This window comes from Salarias fasciatus, chromosome 20 (genome assembly GCF_902148845.1).
Source record: "Salarias fasciatus chromosome 20, fSalaFa1.1, whole genome shotgun sequence".
In the NCBI taxonomy this organism is placed as follows: domain Eukaryota; kingdom Metazoa; phylum Chordata; class Actinopteri; order Blenniiformes; family Blenniidae; genus Salarias; species Salarias fasciatus.
The window spans coordinates 14,925,890-14,950,067 of record NC_043764.1 but is presented as its reverse complement, the minus strand read 5'-3'; the positions used below and the strand labels follow the sequence as shown (position 1 = coordinate 14,950,067).

The 24,178-nt window shown below is 45.0% G+C and overlaps 2 protein-coding genes across 2 annotated transcripts; both read right to left on the bottom strand.

Moving 5' to 3' along the window:
• Positions 1-624: 624 nt before the first annotated feature.
• Positions 625-13,073, bottom strand: atp6ap1lb (ATPase H+ transporting accessory protein 1 like b). Its single transcript, XM_030118696.1, has 7 exons — positions 12,860-13,073; positions 5,328-5,365; positions 4,666-4,748; positions 3,091-3,329; positions 2,831-2,881; positions 2,435-2,678; positions 625-2,067 (listed from the first exon to the last, which is right to left on the bottom strand). Exons 1-7 carry the CDS (start codon positions 12,991-12,993, stop codon positions 1,831-1,833), a joined length of 1,026 nt encoding a protein of 341 aa, XP_029974556.1. The 5' UTR covers positions 12,994-13,073; the 3' UTR covers positions 625-1,830.
• Positions 13,074-15,751: 2,678 nt separating this feature from the next.
• Positions 15,752-23,216, bottom strand: LOC115408096 (beta-1,4-galactosyltransferase 3). The gene is given in 9 exon segments (XM_030118694.1): positions 15,752-18,436; positions 19,140-19,244; positions 20,087-20,209; positions 20,294-20,484; positions 21,436-21,671; positions 21,748-22,108; positions 22,111-22,274; positions 22,352-22,445; positions 22,916-23,216. Coding segments are annotated over 7 exon segments (1,455 nt in total). The 5' UTR covers positions 22,213-22,274; positions 22,352-22,445; positions 22,916-23,216; the 3' UTR covers positions 15,752-18,099.
• Positions 23,217-24,178: the final 962 nt, after the last annotated feature.

Below are 24,178 nucleotides of genomic sequence, written 5' to 3'. Positions count from 1 at the left end.
TTTATGACCAAAGAACACATTTCACACTGCTACAGATTGACAGAACTGCCATATCGAATGTTAAGATATCTATTTACTGTCATGCTGAGTGTTTTTGTCAGTAATAATGACTTACTGATGCTGTTACTGCTGCTAGTGTGGCTTCTGGCATAATAATGGCATCTATAAGTCCGAGTGGGTGGACGGCATTCCATAGTAACGTCCTTCTATGGTAGGAATTCGTACTGTAATTTACAGTTTGATGAAACTGGACCTCACATGTTCTGGCCCAGCGTAAAACAAATAGACAGACAGTGTAATATGTTAATCATTTGTATAAAAAAAAAAATCATATGCATCAATTTTCACCAATCCTCATCGCACAATGTCTTACTCGTACCTAGGCTTATTAGTTGTGCAGTATTTGAAGATAGTAAACAGCTATGATCGTATAGAGACCTTAATGTATCTACAGCTTTGAATATCCTTTTGCTTATGAAGATTAGCATAGTTGTCCTGTACCTAATAGTATTTCATGATTACATTTTTTTTTATATAAAAAAAAAAAAAAGAAAAAAGAAAGACCTCCGCAGAGTGACACTTCTGTACATGTATGCATTTTTTTTGTTGGTTTGTTTTGTTTTGTACATAGCTGTAATGGTTAGCTTTCATTTTCACATTGTCTCACCATATTTTATGGCAACTCCTTTGTAGCTTCACTTTGGCAGTCATATCCAGTGGTGCACGCGGAGGACGCATGGCCTCCCTGGTTCAGACTCTCGCAGAGAGTCGTTTCATTCCCAGACCCGCCGTTCTGCCACGCCCTCGGGTGGGCCGTCTTGTGCAGCATAGTTCCTGGTGTAGTCTTTGACAGTTTGTTGTTAGTGCTTTCGCATCTAACCAATGTTGTGCTAGATTGAAGAACCCCTTTAGTCTGGCTGATCTGTAAAAAGGCCATTTCACAGTTAAGTCCCAAGCAGCAGTCTTGTTCAGGGGCGGGGTGAGAGATGCCAGTGGTTCTGAAGGGCCTTCAGTATCAGTTCATTCACTCCAGCCAGATGCTAGCCCAGTGGTTCCGCTTTACGTTTTCTTTTTACTTGTTCTCGGAGACGTTTTCCTCTCTCTCTTTTTTCCCTCCACCTTCGTGCCACGTGGGATTATTTGAAGCTGCTCATTCAATGCTCTCCTATATTGGTATTGTTAGGAAACACTGTGCTAGCCCAGGTAAACCAGCCTGTTACGGCATGCAGCTAATACGGCTATCTCAGCAATAAAACTGGCCGTTTGAAGTATATATTTCTTGCAGCAGTATTAGACAAAAGCATACTTTGATGAATGCTGGAAAGACATGGTCTGTGATGGAAGCTTGTAATATGACACTTGTGAGCCATGTAGTACATATAAGCAGGAGCATTGGACGTTAGCTGTATTAGCTACAGATGCTAGCCTGTTGCAGTTTTAATGGCTGGCTGGGGTAAAGGCCTTTATACACTGCTGCCCTTCAGGGCCCTGGGGCTGACTTTGACCTCTGACATCAGCGTCACGAGCCCTCCATGGGAGAGGCTGGAACATCGAAAGGCCTTATTCAAAATGTGGATGCCAAGATGCAGGTCAATGAGGACAGAAGAAAAAGTATCCAACCACGGTCTGCATTTAGTTTTTAAGTAGTTAAGACTTAGAAGGTTTTTTTTTTTTCATATGAACAGGCAAAGTTGTCATTTTGTTGACCAAATACTCAATGGAGGATACTTTTTCACTCTTTTAGTCTCTTGCGTTCCCTCAGCCTTGCTTCTCAGCTCGCTCGCTCTCTCTCCCTCAATCCCCCGTCGTCCTCAGGCTCTTCATTTTCCTTCACAGGCTGTTTTTGTCCGGCAGCTCCGCCTCTGGACTACGCGGAAAGTAGACCGTGGCTTTGTGCTCCTCGTAGCGATCGATGTGCTTGAGATGTACCACCATGTGCAGGGCATAGGCGAGGACGAGGAGCAGGATCAAAGACGTCACCAGGCCCATCAGGATGGCCGGCGTTAGGAAAGTAGCACAGTCACTGGCCGACGCAAACTTGTCTGACTGCACGTTGAAGGCCTGGATCTGGAAGAGCAACGGGAGAGCGGAAAGACGAGATTAGACGGAACTAAAGAGGACAACTGGCTTTTACTGGGCTTACAGAGCACAGAGACACTGGGCAGATGGACAGGTTGAGACGGCCTAGCAGATGGCTAAACAGACAGAATACAGACAGATTGACAGACTGCCAAACAGACGGTAAACAGACAGACAGACAGACTGACTGACCGAGGGCCAAAAGCCAGAGCACAAAAAGGAAATAGCTGGCCAACATGTAGACGCATGCACACGAGTAGGAAACTACAAAGACAGCTACGGTACGACAGTGACCGTGCAGAGAAAATTAGAAGAATTTCACAACAAAGGCTCGGTCCCCTGTGCGACGGTGTACCTGGAAATCAGTGAAAGTGATGTGCCAGTTAGCAGATGTGTCAGTGTGGGAGCTGGGCACGAGCAGGGTGTCATATTTGTGCAGGCTGCTGACGTGCTGGCAATGGTAGGATGAAGTGGCAGGGGCGTAGACCTCACTGGCGTTGAATGTGGCCTCCTGGGTCCAGTTGTAGTGGATGTGAACGCTGTCCAGGGTGAACCAATTCTGACCAGCTGCCTCATAAAAGGTGTTGGACATCTGAAGTCTGGTGGAGGACATGGTGCAATTAGATAAATACAGTCCACACATGCACGGATAAACTGTTTATTCAAATTGAAGTATTGAAATGCTGAGTGTGATGAGTGCAACACACAAAATGTACAGTATGTGTATTTTTCCCTCATGAGTTTGTTTTACCTGATTACTAGACCTCGTAAGTCCTCCACATCGCCAAACCTTAATGAAAGCCTGCAGCAGAACAAACCCACAAAAAGTAGAAAATATTAAATCACAACTGCAATGAGACTCTTCACAAGAAGGATGTGTAGGCTGAAAACGCAAATGACACAGATGTCTTGCACGTTATCAGTTTATTCTGCCTCATAATATATGAGCAATGATCCACTATAATTCCCTCAAAAATCATGAAAAAGTGAAATTAAAGAAACGCTACATACGTAGCTTTCTCCTTGGTGCAAATGGAGCCTTTAGTGTCAACGGGCGAGTTGGGGTTGAAGACCCTCTCAGTCAGATCAATGAAGGTATGGTTCCTGTAGCGAATCGCAAGCCGCTTTGCCTTGAACAGAATGCAGGTCTTCCCGTTGTAAGAGACGCTCAGAGGGCCGTAAGGCCCCATCAGGGACTGAAGCAGCTTCCTCTTACTGTGAGACATCCCAGGCTGGTGCCAGTTGAACGGCTGCAAACATGCAAAGAAAGGAATTACGAAAATAGACCATAAACAAACATCTGGAAAGGTCACAGCAAATTTGTTTTTTTTTTGTTTTTTGTTTTGTTTTGTTTTTTTAGGCACTCTGTCCTTTTATCACATGCACACTTTTTAAGCTGTCATTTTTTTCAGGATTAAAATACAGTTCAACAAAAGTTCAGCGTCGTGATTCGTCAAATCAAACATGGTTTGTGTTATGTGTGACAAAAGTATAGAGTATAAATCAAAGTAAGTTTTTCATCTCAACAATGGATTATTTTCTGTAGAAAATTTGTGTGAAACCGACCGTGACATGATTCTTTCCCCTATCTATCTATCTATCTATCTATCTATCTATCTATCTATCTATCTATCTGTCTATCTATCTATCTATCTGTCTGTCTGTCTGTCTGCTTGTTCCAAATGTTTTCTCAATCAATAATTTCATAATTTGAAGATTAACATAAAAAAACAAAATCTATTGAAAAAAAAAAAAACATTTAGCATTACACATGACTGGCGAACCCATAAAGTTGTTGTATATTAGATTAGAAATGTAGACCAAGTGACTGAACAGACACATCTTCAGAGATCATACATTCAAGGTATCCTAATCCTCCACAGATGCATCTATTGCCACCAGTTCCTTTCTGTGCAGCACACGTCAGTTTGATATGTGTTGTCGTCTCCGGATTTGTTCTGCACCAAGCTGCCCTGCTGCCCTGCACAGCTTACTGCAGCTCTCCTTTACGCCTGCCACGATATTTAATTTCAATGGCCCCTTTAGAAACCGCTTTTCTTTTGAGTTTGTCATTGTGATCATGAAATGTCAGTCCTTTGTAAAGGTCAGTGTGCGACCGCCACACCAAGCCTGAGTGTGAAAAGCAACAGCGGTGACTGCACACACACCAGTGTGAGCGCATGCAACCAGAATCCGCCCCCTTTAGTCTTCTCATCTGTTTTTTGCATAAAGCCTGGAGGGAATTTCAACCAATCCAACGCTACATTTACACTGCGTGTGAAGGTGTGGTCACAGATGATGGAGCATGCAGCATAATACAGCAGCATGTTTTCACTGAATCCTCAGTCCCAGCAGAGCGGTGTGTGTGGGTGGCAGAGATGTTTTACCTCTGGTAAATATGAGACTAACAATATTCCCACATCCAAGGTCATGCAGTGTGGCTGCAGCATGCTCTGTTTAGTTTGCGTGTGTCTCAGTCTGTTTCAGTGTGTGCGTGCGTGCGTGTGTGTGTGTGTGTGTGTGTGTGTGTGTGTGTTTGGGTGGGCTGATGGTGGAAACAGCCAGGGAAGAATAGAGACACTGTACCTGCAGTATTCTCCTGAGTGGGTTCTCATCCTCAGGCGTCAGAATAACCTCCTCGCTATCTAAGCCGTACTCTCCATCTTGACCTGAAAACACATGATGTGTGTACTTTACCGCATCGCCACGGATTATATCAGTATACATATTAAGCTGATTGCAATGCTGCATTGCAGATTGCAACATAATCATAAAAGTTCAGGCGATTTCACACTCGTTTTGCACACACACACACACACACACACACACACACACACACACACACACACACACACACATGCACACGCACGCAGAAAAAGATCCTGCATGCACCTCGCCGCTCAGTCTCGTATCTATTTCCAGTTGTTTTGCGTCATCGCACTGACTCATCAGCAGTTTATTTCACGGTTACGGTGGTATTGTTTACAAACACCATTCATCTCCTTCCCCAGACACATGTTTTAGCATCACGGAATTTCAAAGAACGTTTCCGTAATTTTTCATGCAAGTTGTCAAAAGTGCCTAAATATAGGAGCCCATGGTTGCACGGAGCCGAGAAGCCGATTGTGTGACAGTGTCGCGGAGATGTCTCCACCGTTCAGGTCTTTCCACCCAACACATCAGCGGCGCCTACGTCATGACAGGTCTGATTGAATCAGGCCTTCTGTCAAAGCACATTTGTGACTTACTTGATGTGACTCTTGTTGCTTGTTTGGGGTTTTCTTTGCTGTGGGAGGAAAAAAAAAAGACAGTGAGGACTGGAGAAAGCAAAATGCAGGAAAATGTTGAATTATTTTCTTTTTTTTACAGCTGGATTTACAACAGTCGCAATCTATAGCCTGACCAGAAACCCCGTGTGTTTCTTTTCTCCTTTTGAAAACTTCTGAATATTCTGACACAAAAAAATATTTGTATTTTCAAGATTAAAATGTGTGGCAAATCTAAAGGAGATGCATTAATATAAGAATGTAAGATTTTGGATAAAACCACAAATCTATCAACAGTAACAGACAATATATAATGACCAACAAGATTCAGACTGACAGCTTCAAACTAGAACTCGAAGATTTTTCTTTTATTTATACAGACTTCACAAGCGGGGGACACAGCGTCTTTTAAAGTCTGTGAGGTAATGCTTATAAGCTTCTCTTGGAAGAACAAATCTGTCGGGCACATAACAGCAGCCAGAACTCCATCCTGCTGCTTCCATGCTGGACAGGACAGGTTCAAAAAAAGGTCTGTGAGGGTGGCACACATCCTAGCAGACACCCTGAGTTACAGGAAACACACAGATCAAAACATCACAGATCAGTTTAGTCCATATAAATTATATTTGAGATTATTATGGATTTTTTTAAGGTTCCGGTTTTTGTTGTTTTCTGTCTTTTATTTGTATTCAGAACCTACTGTGTTTATGTGGGATGACGTGTGTGTATCGAACTTATCATATGGTAAACTGAATTGACTTATACAGCACGTTTCCACAGTCTCCATCTTCTTATGAGAAATCCCATTAACTCGTTCACTCACACACCTGTCTGCAGTGAAGTCCAAGTTCAGTGTGTTGCTCAAAGACAGACACACAGACACATAGAGGGGCACCAAACCAACAACCTCTGTATCAGAAGAATAACGACACACGGCTGCTCTCAAAACTTGCTTTTGATTTGTTTCATGTATGACATGCCATTCACAGAAATATAAAACTGTAATTCCTGAACCTTTAAAGTCACTTTGTTAATCACAAATAAACTTGTTCAGAAAGAAGATAGATTTTTTTTCTTCAATAACACTTTTGAGGATGACTATAAATCTGTACATATAGTGATTATTTATGCAAGACCCAGAAACTACACTAATATATAAAATGTCTAAAAATCAGTGGTTTAATTTAAAACATACTTTGCTCTTACAATGCTGTTAAAATCCAAACACAGAGTGTCACCAAGCCGGTATATCACACTGTGTGGTTGACGGGACGTTCACGCCTGATCTTTGATGCGCGGCTGACCTACATAGTGCGCAGGTGAGAGAGAAGAAGTCACCCTCTTCTGCTTCACATGTTCGCCCGAGCTCTCAGCCATAACTAAACCCCACGCAGCTAATCCTGATCCCTTTAACTGTCTAATCAAAGACGCAAAACGCCAATGGGCTTAGCGGGCGGCACTGACATGACCGGTCGTTGCGCCGGTCCGCCTTCTGCTGTGACTGTCTGATGCTCCCCGGCCTGTCCTCGGCGCTCACCTGGGCTGGAGCTCTAATCTCCACACCATAGCCAGTTATAATGGGCTTGGGGCAGGTAAAGCCTAAGACCTGTGGGAGTGGGAATGTCTGTGGACGCTTCTCTTTTCCTCCACGAGCACCAACTCAAAGCGGCGCATCAATCACAAGGATTTTCAAGGATTTTTTTTTATGAAAAGCTGCACAACAAAAGCAGCGACTGCATGCAACTTTGTCTGTGGCTGATATTACCCCTGTTATCTTCAGCTGAACACCGACGCTGTGATCTTTTAGGGAAGGCCTTTTTTCAGAAGATAGACTGAAGATGACCTGAATATTTATCCTAAATTTACACACACAACAGTCAGTCAATAGCTGTGACTACCGTTGCCAAGGGAAGCTCATATTGTGTTTCTTTCGAACAGTAATCCCAGCCACTCGTGGAACAGCCCCATTTTCTGCTGTCAGAGATCTCTGGAGAATACCCCTGACCTTCCCTGTGAAATAAAACGTATATGAATCTGACAATGTCACTGCTAAAGATGCGCTTTCGATTTTATTCAGATTAAAGAAACTTGAACGTTCTCAGAATATGTATTTGCGAGTCCAGTGCAGCGACGTGCACGGAGAAGCTAAAGGACGAAACATGGACGAGCAGACCTCAACAGCAAATGAAAAGGGACTGGCAGGTTTTGTGTTGCTGGTGCTTGAAGTTGCAGCTTCAGTGCAGATTGCCAGACATATCAGTGCCAGCAGCCTGGAGTAGTTATCTACCCATATGGTGCAGTCTCCACCTGGGCAATATTGTGTAGTTTAGTGCCAGATGGATTAGGATTAGTGGTAAGCACAGGCCAGGTCCATCAGAGCCCAAATATGGAGAGACGCAGGCCCTGAACAAGATGAAGAGATTAAGGCATGATGTCAGAGCGCGTGGCATTGTGGACAGCTCATGTGCTAATTAATGCATCTGCACTGACCTCTGGAAATGGGGTTTAATACACTCGGGTCCAGAGACGTGAACTTTGTCCGCCGTCATTACGCTGGTAGAATCCGGAGACTAAAATAGCAGTGACACACTGTTCAACTGATTCAGTGAAGCTGTCGTTGTTTTTGAATTACGTTTTGCTTTCAAGCACTGGATTTCAAGTGTGAGGCCTCCTTTAAGTAATTTATGTTACGATGGTGCTGCTGCAATGCTGCACCATTCACAATCTGTTTCCGTTAAGTATATGAAAGGCTTCTCTGTCTCTTTTTTTTTTTTTTTCCATGAAAGCACTTAATATTCACAGTTGAATGAGTAATGCGCAACTCCTACAAAACAGAGGGTTTCAGACGCCGGATCAAACAGCGAGAGCAACATGTAGACGCGGGCTCCTCTCTTCCTGCGCGGCGTTGATGTTTTCACGTCCTCATCTCGCGGCTGACAGCATAAACCGGTGGGGTTTTCCCTCTAAATCTGAGGTGTCGATCCAGGGGGACGGTTAATGACGGCTGCGTGATGACGTCCGCACAAGGTGAGCGAGGAGCACCGCGCTCCTGTGTACAAGCACTGCAGTCCACATTTGAGCACGTCTGTGCCAACTTCCAACGTCAGCACGGTGATTGGCTCAACTCAAGGCTCGCCCTGCGATCTCTGCCTGTTTGTCTGTGTGTGTGTGTGCGTGCGGGCGGTCGCGCACATGCCGCCGCACATGTGTGCATAATCTTCAGGACTTGTTTGGATGCAACATCAGCAAGTGCCATTCGAGGAGTAACAATGCGAGAGTTTATATATCTTGCAAATCCTAATATTTATATTTTCCCTGATGAATGCTGGGCAAGCATGACTGTGTGAGAGAGCTGCCAAAAGCACTACACCTTTTGGCAGCTGGCGGCTGTGACTGAAACCCCAGGAGCGTGGTGGACGCTATTAGTTACAAACTCTCCAGGGTTTTGAAGTTCACGTGTGACTTGTACATCGGGGAGGTTGATTAACACACAGATGAAATCAAACGCAAGTGAATAAGCGTCGCTTCCTGCGCGCCGACCCAGACCTCAGCTGGCCGAGGAGGGCCAGAGGAGTCTGAGCGAGTGTGTGAGCGCTAACTAAAGCCCGGCCGTTTGTTCCTGTGCCAGTTTCGCGAGGTCAGCAACCCGGGACTGCTGCGGCCCCATCATTGGCTCAGCCCGTCACACGGTGCCTGGGTGCTGAACAGGCCCTTTATATAATCAAAGCCATGCCAGAGCCACTCCTTGGCTCAACTCAGTCATTTTACATACAACTGCAAACATGTGTGCGCACAAATACGTCCACCTCACACATGTCAAGAGATCAACCTCAGCACTCCACAGCGAAGACATTATGATCGCGGTTATTTTTAGCGGAGGCGTTGTGGTTTTTAAATATTAACAACGGGCCGACTCGTGGCATCTCGATCGATGCATTTTTCACTGGACAGCCTTGTTCCAGCCTCCAGATGGAGCGGCGGTCATCATCCTCGGTCCGTGCCGCTGCTCTGCTGCGCGCTGCTGAGCAGAGAAAAGGTGTGGTGCCTGCTCCCCAAACTTGTAAACAAGTCCTGTTTGCCTGTGCTCGCACGCAGCGCCGAGCCCGTGCGCTCCGACACTCCGTCAACCAGGAACAGTGTGTCCAGCCTGCACGTCCTGCAGCAGGAGTCACAGCTTAACGCCACAGCCTTGAGCTGAAATTCATTTTAAACTATACCGCTAATACAAATACTGCTTATATCACAACATTAAGCTAATGAGTCACGTATTTTCTACTAGCTTTTGATTTCTAATCCGAGAATAGTTGTTCAATATTGGATCAGAGTATAGAGATGTTTTCTTGTACTCGTATTTCCTTGTGTTATGCCTGCATGAAATTCCAAACCCAGGTATGATAGTATTTCACAAGGTACATAGTGAACTACTTTCACAGGCTATTGTTAATAAAGATGTGATTAGTATTCTATAAGTGAATGTAGAAATAAAGTCTAATTTAATTCATTAAAATAACAAGACTCAATAACGGGATAAATCACACTGTCTGTTCCTCTTACAGCAAGAAAACCTGCCTTAATCCCAGACCGTGCAGGTGCTGGCCTATTAATAGATTTATTAGTGCAGATTAAGCTTTAGGAGTTTGCTAAGATGCCTCCCGAGGCGTGGGTGCCATTTCTGGGTGGCTTTGATGTGGAGCTTCAGATCTGACCTCAGGTCAGATTTGGAGTGAAAATTTTCTCCTAAGATCAAAAACATTTCAGGCTGTATTCAACCAGGGAGTTGTGGACATGTGTCACACTTTTGCTTTCCTGAAAGAATACTTTTTTAACAAATTTGAATATGTAAATATGGTGAAATTAGTTTCTGTCCTTTTAACCTTTTAATCTGTCTTTGAAAAGGGTTCACTGATCAATCTTCCACTCGAAATCCAATATTTCGCCTCTAATCTGTGTCTATGTTTAGGTTCCTTTCTCATGAGTTTAACAGTTTTAAGATACATTTAAGCTCATGTTGACCACACATGACACACATACTGAAAACCGTTTACAAAATGACTGCTTCACAACTCAACAAACCTGACATAACACAAAACAAAGGTTTAATTTAGCTTTACAGTAGGCCTGCACTTAAATAAATAATAAATTGGTTTATGTTTTTTTTTTTTAATTTGATGATGCACTTATGATTCCTGCTGATCCTGTAAAACATTTCTAAATGTTTCCTCATTCCTTTTCATTGGACTGTGTGAATGATTTAATTGAATCTGAACGTGAGTGATAATTTAGGTCATAAAATTGAGAGTTGTTGAAACGAAAGAAAATAAAACAGCTCAAAACATTTGATTCGCTTTCTTTGTAGTTTTGAAACAGAGATCCTCACCACAACAACATCAGCATTTTCTAATTTGCCAACAAACATCAGCCACATGTGGAAAATCCCCTCGTTCTGTCTTTGTCTATGCTGGTAATAACTTTGCCACATTGTGAGGAAGGGTCACTTCCAATATTACAACTCTGCCTTTTCACCACTAATCTGTCCTCATATTGGAATCATATTTATTTTCAGTGATTCATCTTGGGATGAAACACAGGGGCTGTTTTGGCTCAGTGTGAGTGTGCCATCTGTCCATCAGAAGTTTGCAAGTTCAACTCCGTGTTCATTCATTAGCGTCGGTGTGTTAATTTGATTAACATAGCAAAAAAAACACTTTATATATAAAATCTAATAACAATTCAGTTAAGAAGTTCTGTTGGTTATTTAGGACCTTTGAATTTTAAATCATGTAGCTGTTGACAAGTTTGTGGTTGAGAAAATGTTGTATAAACAGCTTGAGCCGACCTGATCGCTCTGTTAAAACTCTACTGGTTTTCATGAGTCTTGTCATTTACCACACTTTTAACTTCATTTTCAATTACTTTATTTAGCCAAAAAATAAAGTCAGAAATTGAAATAAAATGCAGTTTCATTGCTGTGTTTCATACTGTGGATCACAAAGGATTAAAACGGAAGAAAAAATACTAGGGTGGCTATTTATGACAGCGCTGTAGAGCTCCTGGCTATCTCTGCTCAGTTATACACTGTGTTTGTCGTAGCAGCAGACACCACTGAATGCAGAAAATGAGTCTCACTGACTGATTCTGATTAGTATTACTCATAGTCTATCAGACGCTGAAGTTCCTAATTCACTCCATCTCGCCTTCCTCGCCAATGCTACTCTCCCTGCAAGGCTTCTGAAATAGAAGGCATGAAAGGCTGCTCTTATATAAGAAGCATAGTGTTTCTGAGCTCCGACCCGAGGGATTGTTATGTTACTGAGTTAAAGTTTGATCCAAGAAAAAAAAAATGAAATAACAGTAATTAAAAAAAAAAAAACTTGGATGCAGTATTTTCTCTGTCAGAGCAAGCGGAGGTCGGAGGTTAAGACAGGGATCTGTCAGAGTTTCACAGCTCAGTACTGAGCTTTAATGAGAACTGCGATCCCATGAGAGTTTCTTTATTGAATTCTAAATCCAAGTTACACATGCAAACATGTGTCCAGATAAGATTACTTGCAATAAATGAAAGCCTCGCAGCAATAATCTCTAAAGTGTTTTAACACGCTGAAAGTGCAATAACAAGGGAAATCATTTGAATAACGACTAAAGAGTACTGAAACTGCAGCAAATTCTGGCACTGGAGCATCTGCGCTATAGAGGATTTTGTTTGCCATCATGGATGGCATAGTTTCAAGAGCCTTACATGGCTTTGGCACAATATTCCAGGTCTTTGCTGTGATGTCTCTGTAAGCAGGCAGGAGCCGGTACGAACGGAGGCCCGCGCTGCCTGCTCAGCCCCGTCGCTGTGACACTGTTGTGAGTGCCCCCAGGTTTCAGTCCTGAATATTTTATCCAAATTTTACCTGCAGGACTGCATGTGCATTATGCAGACATGGCCGGCTAGAATTCCCATCTCCCTCTACCTCTCTCTATCTCTCTCCCTACCTCTCTCTCTCTCCCTACCTCTCTCTCCCAATGACTGCATCAGTAAACAGACCCCAGCAGACCATCCCTGATGCATCCTTTCCTCCCTACCCCATCCTTGTGTACCCTCACCTCCGGGCTGATCCACCTGTCTCCTCTCTCCATACCCCCCCTGCAGGTCCCACTGCCCCAGCCTCACCGAGTCCCCCCCTCCCTTGCCAGACCAGCACTACTGTACGGAGACAACAGTCTCATCCGTGATCGATGATCAGCGTCTGATGCAGTCCCCAAGACTGAGACAAACAAAGGGCTTGAGCCCAGGTCTCCTGCACACGCCAACACCGCCTGCATCCACATCCAGAGACACAGTGGCGGTGAGCATGACAGGAGGGGAGGCTGACAAAGGAGGGGAAGAAAGCCCCTGTATGAGAGCACATCAGCATCCCTGCATGCATCCCTCTGCACCCCTCCCCCCTCCCCGACACCCCTCCTCTGTTCTCAGCCATGGGGATGGATGGATGGATGGATGAATGGATGGACGGATGGGATGGACGTACCTTCTGTCCAGGATTTCAGGCACTTCGTCATAGGTAAGTCCAGGCAGCAGCTCCTCCTCAGTGAAGGAGAGCCCGGGCCGGCAGAGGGCTGACAGCAAGGCGAGGGAGCACAGGAGGAGCGCGTGTGCAGCCATTGAGACAATAAGAGGAGACTGCTGCTGGTCGAGCTCCGCTTCATAATCTGCTCTGCGAGCGGCGCCTGACGCGGAGCTTCTGTGACTGGCAGCGCGCGCAGCCAATGGGCGGCGGAGCGGCGTGCGTCACCGTCGCCCCCCCCCCCCCCCCCCTCCTCCTCTCACCCTGCTCCCTTCCCTCTGTCATACTCCCCCTGCCTCTCCTCCTCCTCCTCTCACCCTGCTCCCTTCTCTCTGTCAGCCTCCCTCTGCCTCCTCCTACATCCACTCCTGCGCTCTCTCTATCTTCTCCTCCGCGCGCATAGCTGCAGGCAAACCCAAGTATAGACAGCGGCTCGCTGTTCTTCACAACACATCCAGTCATACCTCTGCTACCTCCACACACACACACACACACACAGAGGGACACGCGTAGACGCACATTTGCCCACATGCAATTCGGCACACGCGCCTGCGCAACACACGCACCGTGTTACTGGAGGAGGCCTACACACACACACACACGCACGCATGCACTGGAAAATCACCTGGGTATGTCAAGGTCAGGTTGTGTTGGAGAATAGGCGGATGTTGACATGTCTTAAGGTGGCTTCAGGAAACACACACGCACACACACACACTTACACACAGCCATGACTGGATGACCTAGATCTCCAGTGCTCTGCCACAGAATTAATTCACTTGATGTGTTGTGAGCACTGAGAGGGCCCGCGGCTGTGGAAATTGTCCACTGAGGCTGCAAATATGGATGACAGGAGCAGCTGAGCAGCCGTGAGATAAGACGGGAATCAGGGGTCAACCCCAGCGACCCCGATCACTGATCCCGCTTCCTTCTCATTATTTGGCCCCCCATGCGTGAGAGCCCTCAGCAACTTTACATCCTCCCATTTAGTCATTTCTATCCTTCATTTATTATTTCTCTCCCACATCCAATGATGAGATGATTTTCAGAACAGAACATTAAGAGTGGTTATATAACCAAATATTGTTGTGACCTACTATCGTGGTACATTTTCCCATCCATGTGTGGCAACGGCTCAAAGTAAAGAGCGACTGTAGAGTTTCTGTTTTTATTACTGAGCCTAAAACTCTTAAATTACAATAAATCCTTGATCTTTGTCATAGATCATCCAAAACAGATTGATTTTGAACGGACTTAAATCGAATTAGCTCCAAAACTTTAACACCTGGAGATAGACAGACTAAAAGACAGAATAGATAGATAGATAGATAGATAGATAGATAAATTGTGCATTTCCTTGTCAGCAAAAGATGCCCTAAAACAGCCGTTTCAGTGAAAAGGAGATTACTGAGATTTATTTACATCCCTCAGCAATGTTTTTGAGGACACTGTGCATCATCATACGCTGGGCATGACTTGAGTGACGTGCGCGTTTGCGCTAAGGCTAGAGGACCGCCAAGGGTGTGAGAGGTCAGCGCCGTCTTTTAGGCCACGCACTAACAGGAGATGACTAAAGGCTGCCTCAGCCCTCCTCGTCTGCCTGCCGCGGTCACTTCAGCGGGCCAGTGTGTCAGTCCTCTGGAGGGAAAGTGCAAACTAGCCTGTCACTGCTGCCATCACGGCACGACGGCGTCGCAGGAGACGGTCAGGTGTGTTGACTTCAAACAGACGATATTAACCCTTCATTGGTTAAATCTTTCTAATTATGTGCTGCTGAGAGAATATAGTGAATCAGTTTTCACAGTGAATGTTGAACAAATCCTGGCATGCAGGAGTAGCTGGAATCACATGAAAACCCTCCAGTATTATCCAATAGGTGAGCCGAGCTGCGTCAGCAGCGGGTCTTCAGTACCGTAGTCGTGCTTGGTGGCTGTTAAAACCCACATTTTGTTGAGGAGATGTGGTTCTTCTGTCCGTAGCCGCTGCAGCACTGAGGCTGGCTGTAAGGTGCTCTTTTTTTTTTTTTGTCGTGCACTTTTGAGTTTGTGTTTCGCCCTCTCCTGGTGAGTCATGCAGCATTTTAGATTATGAAACAGATCGAACATACAGAGCTGGGGGGTTACTGTCTATTTATAGGTATGATCTCATATTCAACTTTTTAATCCCGCTCTTGATGTCCACATAGTGGCACAGAAGCCCGAGATGCACAGCGTGATGTAACAGGTTAGCCGTGTGTTCAGATTAGGCCACAGTATGTGTAGGATGGTGATATATGACTGATAATCAGCTCATATGAGCGTCTGATCTCTGTAATGTTCGAGCTGTAGCGGCATTAATCAAAACGCTAAAAGCCATCTTCATTAAGAGGCTGCAGCGTCAGGGAGGCGAAATGCATCATCGACGCCACTGACGTGTATTTATAGCATGTTTATGGCGTTCAGTATGTCGCCGCATATAGTTGCTCCCACTGATGTGATGAGAGGAAACATGGAAAAAGAGTATGTTTTTGATCATATGTTTTTTTATTGGTATACTTATTTGCTTTCTGTCACAATGCTGGAATAGTTCTGTTACCCTTTCAGCTGACTCCGCTCAGTGGAAACACAAGTGCACACAATCTCTCACCCTCGAGATAAGATCAGGAAATAAGGCAACCTAAAAATGATGACAACGTCCTTCAAAAGAAAAAAAAATGTTATTCAATTTACTTCTTCATCCGTAAACAGTAACACTTTGAAAGGTGAAGTGTTTATGGCTGCAGAATAAGCAAATATACACTTGAATAGAATAAAAATATTACCATACATTTCTAATCCTGTTCACTGACTTTGCATTCAAATACATAATATATTGTTCCACTTATGTAAAGACGTCCTTTATAAAAACTAGCCTATGTATTAAATATAGAACAATCTCCAGGTAAGCACACAGTTTGCTGATTAATCTGAGATTATATAATGTTCTTAAAAGCTTTCAGTGAGTCACTGTCTCATTTCATACAGGCATTGTCCCAGGCAATATGATTAATGGAGGATAATATCTACTTGTGAGCAATCAAATACTTATGTTGTGTGAAGCTACAAAATTAGGCCTTATTGTCTCTCTATGTATCCTGATAATATGTTTATACCGTGTTTTTAGTTCAACACAACATTTCAATAAAAACAAAGGTTCCTCCTCATTCATAAAAACACTGTACACTTCGTCTTTTTGTTTGTGTGTTTCTACTTGCCAGTTGAAATTCTGAGAGTTTGCTCGTCTCCTTTAAGCTGGCAGGATCAATGGTGGGGTACTACGCACATGAAAAGCCCGCCACGCAAAGATCTGATTGGCTGAGGTCTGTGAATGGCGAACGTTATCGATTAACATTCATGTCACAACACTGCAGATCCCATTCAGTCTTGGGCTCCTCTTCGCTGGAGTTGTATGCCAGGACGAGCCACTTGAGGGTGCTCACATGTAAACCCAGCAGCACACCTTTCAGTGCTGCAGTCACACTGGACCAAAACAAACGTGGAGAAATGCTAGGAAAGGACGAGAGCGTGTTTGAACCTGACGCACATCTGCGCCTGCAAGCTGACTTTCAAAATCTGCACAGTCGCCTCGACTCAATGAATTAACCAATAAAATAAATACATTCAAATTAAGTCATACATTACCTGCTGATGTGAACAACTTAGTCTTACAGTATGTCGTTTTAAGATATATTTACTTGTACAGTTTTCCTAGTCAAATAGCAGCAAGAGATACAACCATCTACAAGTGATGAGACTCATTTGCACCTGTTTAAACTCTTACTTCAGAAATGAGAATGAAAAACTCAAGTGATACATTCTGAATGGTTGATATAATCTGAATTAAAAAAAAAGCAAAGCAAAACATGAATGTCTGATAAATGAGGTTGACTTCTGATCAACAAAAATGACCTACATACATGTCATGGTATGGTAGCCCTCACTTTAAATGGACTATATGTGTCCTCGCGCTTCACCGAACACCGACAAAAGCAATGAGGTCTTGAGGAATACAGTGAAAGAAGCTCTATGGAGACATCCGACCTCCTGGCTGAAAGCTGACCTTAATCTAAGCACAGTGCTTTGTTGTTCCATTCAGTCACAAACGATCCTAAACTGGCAAAAATATGTCGTCACCCTTCTACAGTAATGTCTGCAAGTTTTCTTTTTCTTCATACCTGACTGACCTAAAAAAGAAGACGACAGAAAAAAACCAAAAAAAAAAAACAATAGAATCACAGGTAATATCAGAAGCATAGGTCTATCTGTGCATCAACAGTATAGTCAGACTAGACAACAACAATCATGCCAAGTCTATGTTTATCGGACAGGCATCAAGACAGTCATGATAATATATTCTCATTTAGTTATGTGGTTGGATACAGAGTTACTTTTTCCATACAACCTGATTGTCTATGAACTAAATGTCAGAGTGAGGCACCAGACTGTAAGGAAAGACGAGTCGAACCGAAACAGTAAACAAATAAAGAAGTCTCTCTATAGAAATATAAACTCTAGAATTGTGCAGTAACTATGGAGTTGGTCAGCGCTTAATCAATGCACACGGATATAAAACGGCAGTCCTGGAATAAATACTTTGTTCCGATCCAGGATTAGCTTTATCCTCCCTGCTTTCTGAAGGAGAAGGAAAACTCAGCCCAGGTCAGAGTCTAAAAGCGACTACGCCTGTCTATAAAACGCGCATAAAAGAGAGAAGGCACAGAAACACGAACCCACCGTGGGGTGGGGTGGACAGACAGCAGCAGTGTTCAGGGGGGAGCAGACGGGATGGAGTTGCGGGTCTGCCTTTGAAGCAAATAAGTTGCTTGTGTAACTTGTGACGCCCGTGTGCCGAGGTTCACAGTTTTCACGTCTAATTTTTCAGTTTGGACCTCAACATGCACATATAGCTAACTCGTCCTGGTCAGATGGGGGCGTCCGCCTCAGTCGGAAGAGCCACATGGAAGTGACTCGGCTGTATTTCTGACTGGAGACAAACCTGGCCTTTTTGTCCGGTTCCTTCCAGACCCATCCTGAACCTGCAGATAGCACCCAAAGCCGCTGCACTCGCTGTCCCACAGCACAACAGACGCCCACTGCTGCCTTTCATTCTGATTTTCACATCAAAATGAAGAGGAAAGCCTTTTTATGCTACTGATGCGATGCCTTCCTATTATGACGCACCCCATCTTATTTCATGACTCCTGTTTTCTGCTGTGTCATCTGATTGGCTGTCTTTGTCCGGGCCGCATCAGATTTGGCCACAGTCGTATTTGCCGCCACAGCTCGTTCCGGTCTCTTCTCCTGCTTGGACCTTTCTCCGGTCATGCTGGTGCTACGCTGGTGGACCGAGGTCGTCGCTTTCACAAGAAAAGGGAGCTTTCCCGGCGGGAGGCGGGGGTCTTCGCCAATGTCGACGGTCAGGTTGGTGTAGAGCGGCTCCAGCTCTTTGGAAAGAAGCTCATAGGTCAAAGAGTTCAGGCCATCGGAGCGCCAGTTGAGTCTGGTCCTTTTCAGGAGGTCAAATCTATAATGACAAAAACAATATTATAGTTTCTGGACATTTCTCAACGACCCTAAACTGGTGTATTGTCAGTGTGTGTGGTTGTCGGCCTCCCAGACTCTCCGGACATATCAAGATAAACCAGTCAGACGTCAGTGTGCATTTAGTTGTCAAACATGAAACATGATCTGTCCACAAAAGTTACTGAAGTGCTACAGACACTAACGCACCAGATTAGCCTTGATTATGTGTGAGATTTAATAAATCAAGAAATGTGAGCACGCTGTTGGAGGCAGTGGAAACTGTTGGCACTGCTGAGTGAGCCGAGGAAAACTGCAGAGTCGGCACAAATCATGAGTCAACAAGAAAATGAAAGGAAATATTTCTGTGAAAAGTTAGTACACAAGAGGTGAGTATATAACAGGCTCGGAGAAAAGAGGACGACACTGATTGCTGCAAACCATCAGAGCAATGGCAGAAGAGTGACTGAAGTTTTTATTGCTAAATGAAATGTCGCAGTTGAAATAAAGGGCAGATCCACCAGGAAATCCGAACCAGAGGGAAAAAAATGCTGTTGAAGTTAATTAGTGACTCTAAAATTGCCCCTGTGATGAACCTGCGACCCCTCCAGGGTCGATCCTGATTTCAACCAGTCAGCTAAGAATGATCGACAACTTGGATAAAGGAGGTTGATGGATCAATGGACCGTGGGTGTTGTCATACTTACCTTCGAGGATTTTGCTCGTTCCCTCTGTCTCCTTTGTGTTTTATCATCTTGTAATGACCGATGGCCACCGGGGGGCGCATGATCTTCATGCCAGACAGACGCACTCTGCATTGGCAAGAGCAACAGTAAAGTTAGAAGAAACTGCAGCCTCTCAGTCACAAATTCCAGAGCAGAAAGCTGTAAAATTAAGCATCACTATCTATAAACACCAGATTTGTCTAAGGACTATGCTTGAAAACAGCAGATAACAAAAACAGAGTAAAAGCATAATAATGATTTGAAGACGTACTTTACAGTCTACAGGTGGTGAACAGACTGTGGTTCCCTTTTTCCATCTCTTGCTTGCGTTTCACACCAGTTATCTATATTGATCAAAACATTAAGTAACTATTGCCGTGAACGTTCTGGATTTGACGAATTTTGAATTTGCAAACATCATGCTCAGAAGGCAGAGTGCTAAAAAGTATATAGAAGTATTCCTGTGTTTCTTCTGGAAATTAGTGCAAGCTCTTTTATTAATCTTTAGAAGGTCTTTGTTGCATTCAAGTGCCTTTCATAGCAGATGGCCAAATGCTAAAAAAGCCAGAGAGTAGAGAGAGGGGACCAGCACAGAAATAAGAAGAATCTTCAAAACGGCCTCAAAAGCTCTAAAGCATGCCGCCCAGTCCAAATCTGCAATCTGCTCCATGCAAACGTACCAAGATGAGCCCACTCCAAGAGACATAAAGCAAAGCCACAGCGACGGGAGGAGACAGTGAGACGAAAGATGATGTTAGGACATGAGAAATGGAAGTCAAAGAAACACATGTAGTAAAGAAACCAAACATGAGAGGCAAAAATATGAATGATTCAAAGCAAAAAATGAAAACGCAGAAGAAGAGAGAAGCTGAATGATGAACACTGAAAACACGTGCATTTACTCATCATGCATGAAGCGGCCGCTTTACCTGGCAGCGATGTCGTCGTCCTCTCCACCCCAGCCCCAGTACTGATTCGGAAAGCCATTCATCTTCATGTACTGGTCTGGCGTGACTGCAGAGACCCCACCAAAATACTGCGGGTACGGCAGCCTGGAAGGGTCACACCACACACGAGCTCAAAGACATGATGTGCGACGCTGCAGGAAGCCACTCGCCCCTCGCCATTCCCGCTACCTGTATCTGAATTTGTCCATGGCCACCGACAGGTGTGTGGGGAACTGCTTGTGGCAGGTGTAGGTGTTGTGGTCGTTCTCGGGCAGCAAGTCGACGTCGTGCAGGAAGATGCAGCTCCAGTCCTCGTCTCGGAGGGCCTCCCGCACACCCACGTTCAGCAGCTTGGCTCGGTTAAAGGTGCCATTCCCCCACTCAAGCAAAAAAAAAAAAGATTTATTCGATTTATTCATGAGGATATTAAAGTACTGATCTGCAAACAAATACAGCACATGATGAGGACAGGATTTTAGGGGAAATCGTTCGTGGTAATATTCTGCAACACTGTAGCCTGAGATTAGAGTCTGAACAGTCTTTCCACTAATGAATTAATATCCAATATTATTATTTGCATAAGTGACTCACTCAAATAAGATCTAAAAACATTCATATTATCTTTCATGATTTGAGTATAATCAACTATTTCCATAGGTATCATTCAGATTTCATGTACTTACTGTGAGAATCAAAGCATAAACATTGTCTGCATATTTGGGGTTTTTGTCTTTCACAGTATCGTCATCTGTCCTCGAATTGCTCTCGCTGTTTAGTTTTTCCTCTTTCTGGCTGAATTCATGAAGTGTGCTTAATTTTGATGTGAGTCTGTGTCGTTTTCGTTTCTGTCTTTTATCACAGGAAATTGAAACGCTTCAATTCTTATCGCCTTAATTTGCAACCTAATTTGTAACTTTGACTTCTGTGAACTTTTCTTTTTTCATCCAGTGAGATTTGTTTTGGAAGTTTTTGTTCGTCTATGAGTTTCTGCTTGACACATATCTCACAAACTCTGTATGAAAAACACAACTATATCACAGTGCAATAAAATCAGATAAAAGAAGTCAAGTATAATTTGTGGCCAGATAATCAGGATCTTTACTTCATACACATTGAATCTGACTGGTGTGGAAGTTCCATGGCTGTAATTCATTATGTAAGTAGGCAAACTTAAAAGACGTGGAATAAAGAACAACTATTAAATCAGAAATATACCAACGTGCTTTTTGCTCAGGGAGACAGACAAAAGGAAGCATTTCACAGCCGCACTGGCGAAACAGCTGAAAGCAGCCTGCAAGTCCGCGGACGCCGACACGAACACACAGGCTGACCTGCTGCACTATGTAAATGCTGTAGTGGATCTGCTGTCTCTGCAGGAAGGGGTGGAGGTGGTAGAGCAGAGCGCGGAGGTGGGTCTGCCGGTTCCTGTATGGCACCACGATCGCTGTGTGGTGGCGCGGCTCGCAGTCCGGGGGCCGGTAGCGCCCGCCGGGCAGCACCAGCGGGTTCCTCTGTCTGATCTCCTCCAGGGACAGAGGCGAGGAGAGGTGGACAGAGACGGGTCCGACTGGAGGAAGAGGACATATCTCAGTGGAGTTCTACATATTCACAACATTCACTGCAACTGATATTTGAAATCTCACCCAGCAGTGGAGATGGAATCTGGCAATCTCTCAGCGGCGGTCCTGTGGCGGGGGGGCCGGTCCCAGAGTTGCGGGGTGGGGGAGGCGGCGCGCCCAGATGGCTGAGGTTGGTGTAGACGTCGTGAGGTCGGGAGTAGTCGAACTCGGAGTCGGTGGTGTGCACCAGGACGGACACCAGGCCCCTGAAGCCCCCGAGGGAGAAGTACAGCACAAAGGCAAACTGGAAGCCGACCAGCAGGGCCAACGTGCAGTGGGAGTCCAGAGAGCGCCCGAAGCAGGCCATGATGGAGGAACTGGAGGAGCAGCGAAGGCCCGGGTGGGAAAAGCGGATGGGGAGGAGGGCGGAGAGGTCGAGGGGTCGGAGCAAAGGGAGGAAGAGGTGTGAAATGAGGAAGGAGAGGCGGAGGGAGAGGAAGGGGAGGACGCAGCACGGAGTGCTGGCTCAGGCGTGCAGGAGGTGGGCATCCATCTGAAGGGACCGGGAGTCGCGGGGACGCTCGGCCATCACCTCCTGGCCACTGATGTCACTGAGGAGAGAGATTCAGACTATCAAACTCACAGCTAATCTCTTCATTAATATTGCATTTGTCTGGATGGAGGATACCTGGTTTTGCAGGAGTCTGATTAGATCCTATGCTGGAGCAGGAAGTGCTCACTCCACTTTCCTCCCTCTCTCCCTCCTTTCATCATCGATCTTTCTATGAGGAAGAAGACACACAGTGCCGCAGATGATTTGTTTCTGAGTGTAGTAGACGCTGTGCTAAAATAAGACGAGGAATGACAAGCGGCTAGAAGATGCCACGCTTGTTTCTTTATTTAGAAAGGCTTATTTTCAGCAGTGATATTTCAAAGTGGGAGTGTATGGAAGCGAGGCTGATGCCTGCGGATCAAATTAATCCAGCATCACAGTTTCCCCCGATGGTAGCAATAATTACATGCAATAGCGAGGCGCGCGCCTCTGGATCATCTGTGGAGACGATGCGAGACTTTGCCGACAATTTACATCTTTAAAAAGAGAGAAAGAGAGATATGAAGAAGAAGATAAACAGCAGCCAGTGATTAGCCATCAGCGTCCACCGCCGGGCCTGCTCAGGCAATCAGCGGCAGTGATGGAGCTCTCCGAACACACAAAGGCTTTTTCCCAGGCTGCACGCTGCGGCAGACTCACCAGCACATCCCTGCGACCGGTCAAATCCAGCCCCCGGCTCCCTCTGAGGATCGACGGGCCGCGACCACCGAGCGGCCGCGACGCACCGAAAGATCGCGTTTTTACTTATTTATTTATTTATTTATTTGTTTGTTTCCCCCCCCCCCCAAACGACGGCCGCTCGCGCTCCTCCTCCTAATCTCCCACTCGAGGCGAAAGCTCTCCGCTGCCGCAAAACCGCTGCAGACGCTTTCACACGCAAGGGCATCGCCGCATATCCGTCCAGTGTCAACAGAGGCGAGAGAGCGGCGCGCCGCCTCACCGGAGCGCGGCGGTGTGACGGAGCGTGAGCGCGAGCGCGAGCGCGAGGCGCAGCGCCGTGACGCACAGAGCGGCACTTTTCAAATGACAGTGAACCGCAGCGAGAGGAGGCGCTTTGGGGATCACAATGTGCCTGTTTTTCATCTCGACATTAATTAATATCGTCACAACAGGGGCGCGTCCACACAATTTAGGGGCACTACTTTTTTTTTTTTCCTGAATTTCATCTGTCTACTAAGATTTCCTGCTACATTCAGGGACAATAAAGAGCATATCAATCAGTAACTGAGACACAGAAGAAGAAGAATATGGTCAAATATGAGTTGCTTTCTTCGGCATGCTCATATGAATTTTGTTTATCTGTAAAATTGCCTTGTAATGACTGTATTATAACACTAGGTGGTGACATAGGAGCGCTCAACATTTTTTTTAACCTGTCCTGTACATGGAATCAGCAGTCTGGCAGCTTATAGGTGTAAAGCTCCTCTTGTTAATACGCTTTTTTTAAATATATTTATTTTATTTATTTTGAGTACTGATACATAATATTGCTGGACCTGACAGGGGGAGAGAAAGTGAAAAAACAAGCCAACAACAACAAAAGGGGGGTGAAGGGAAGAGAGTACAAAGATATGACAATCTTTTTTGTGTGTTTGTTTTAACTCCAAGCAATCAGCTATTGCACTTACATAAAGGTATGACAGACGGCATCCTACGAACTTTTTTTGGAGAATATAACTGGTAGTAAACTGGAGCGTACAAACTGAGGATTCAGGTATGAAATTACACCAGAGCATCAGGAGAGGCCTACTACAGATCGCCATTAGTCTAAACCCCTCACTCCCCCCGAGCTAGTCACGGATGAATGCGTACTACGTGCAAACCCTCAGATGGTGGAACAATTTTGGACTGTTCACAACCCAGCATCATCCAGTCTGCCACAATCCACAACTGCTTTTTTTT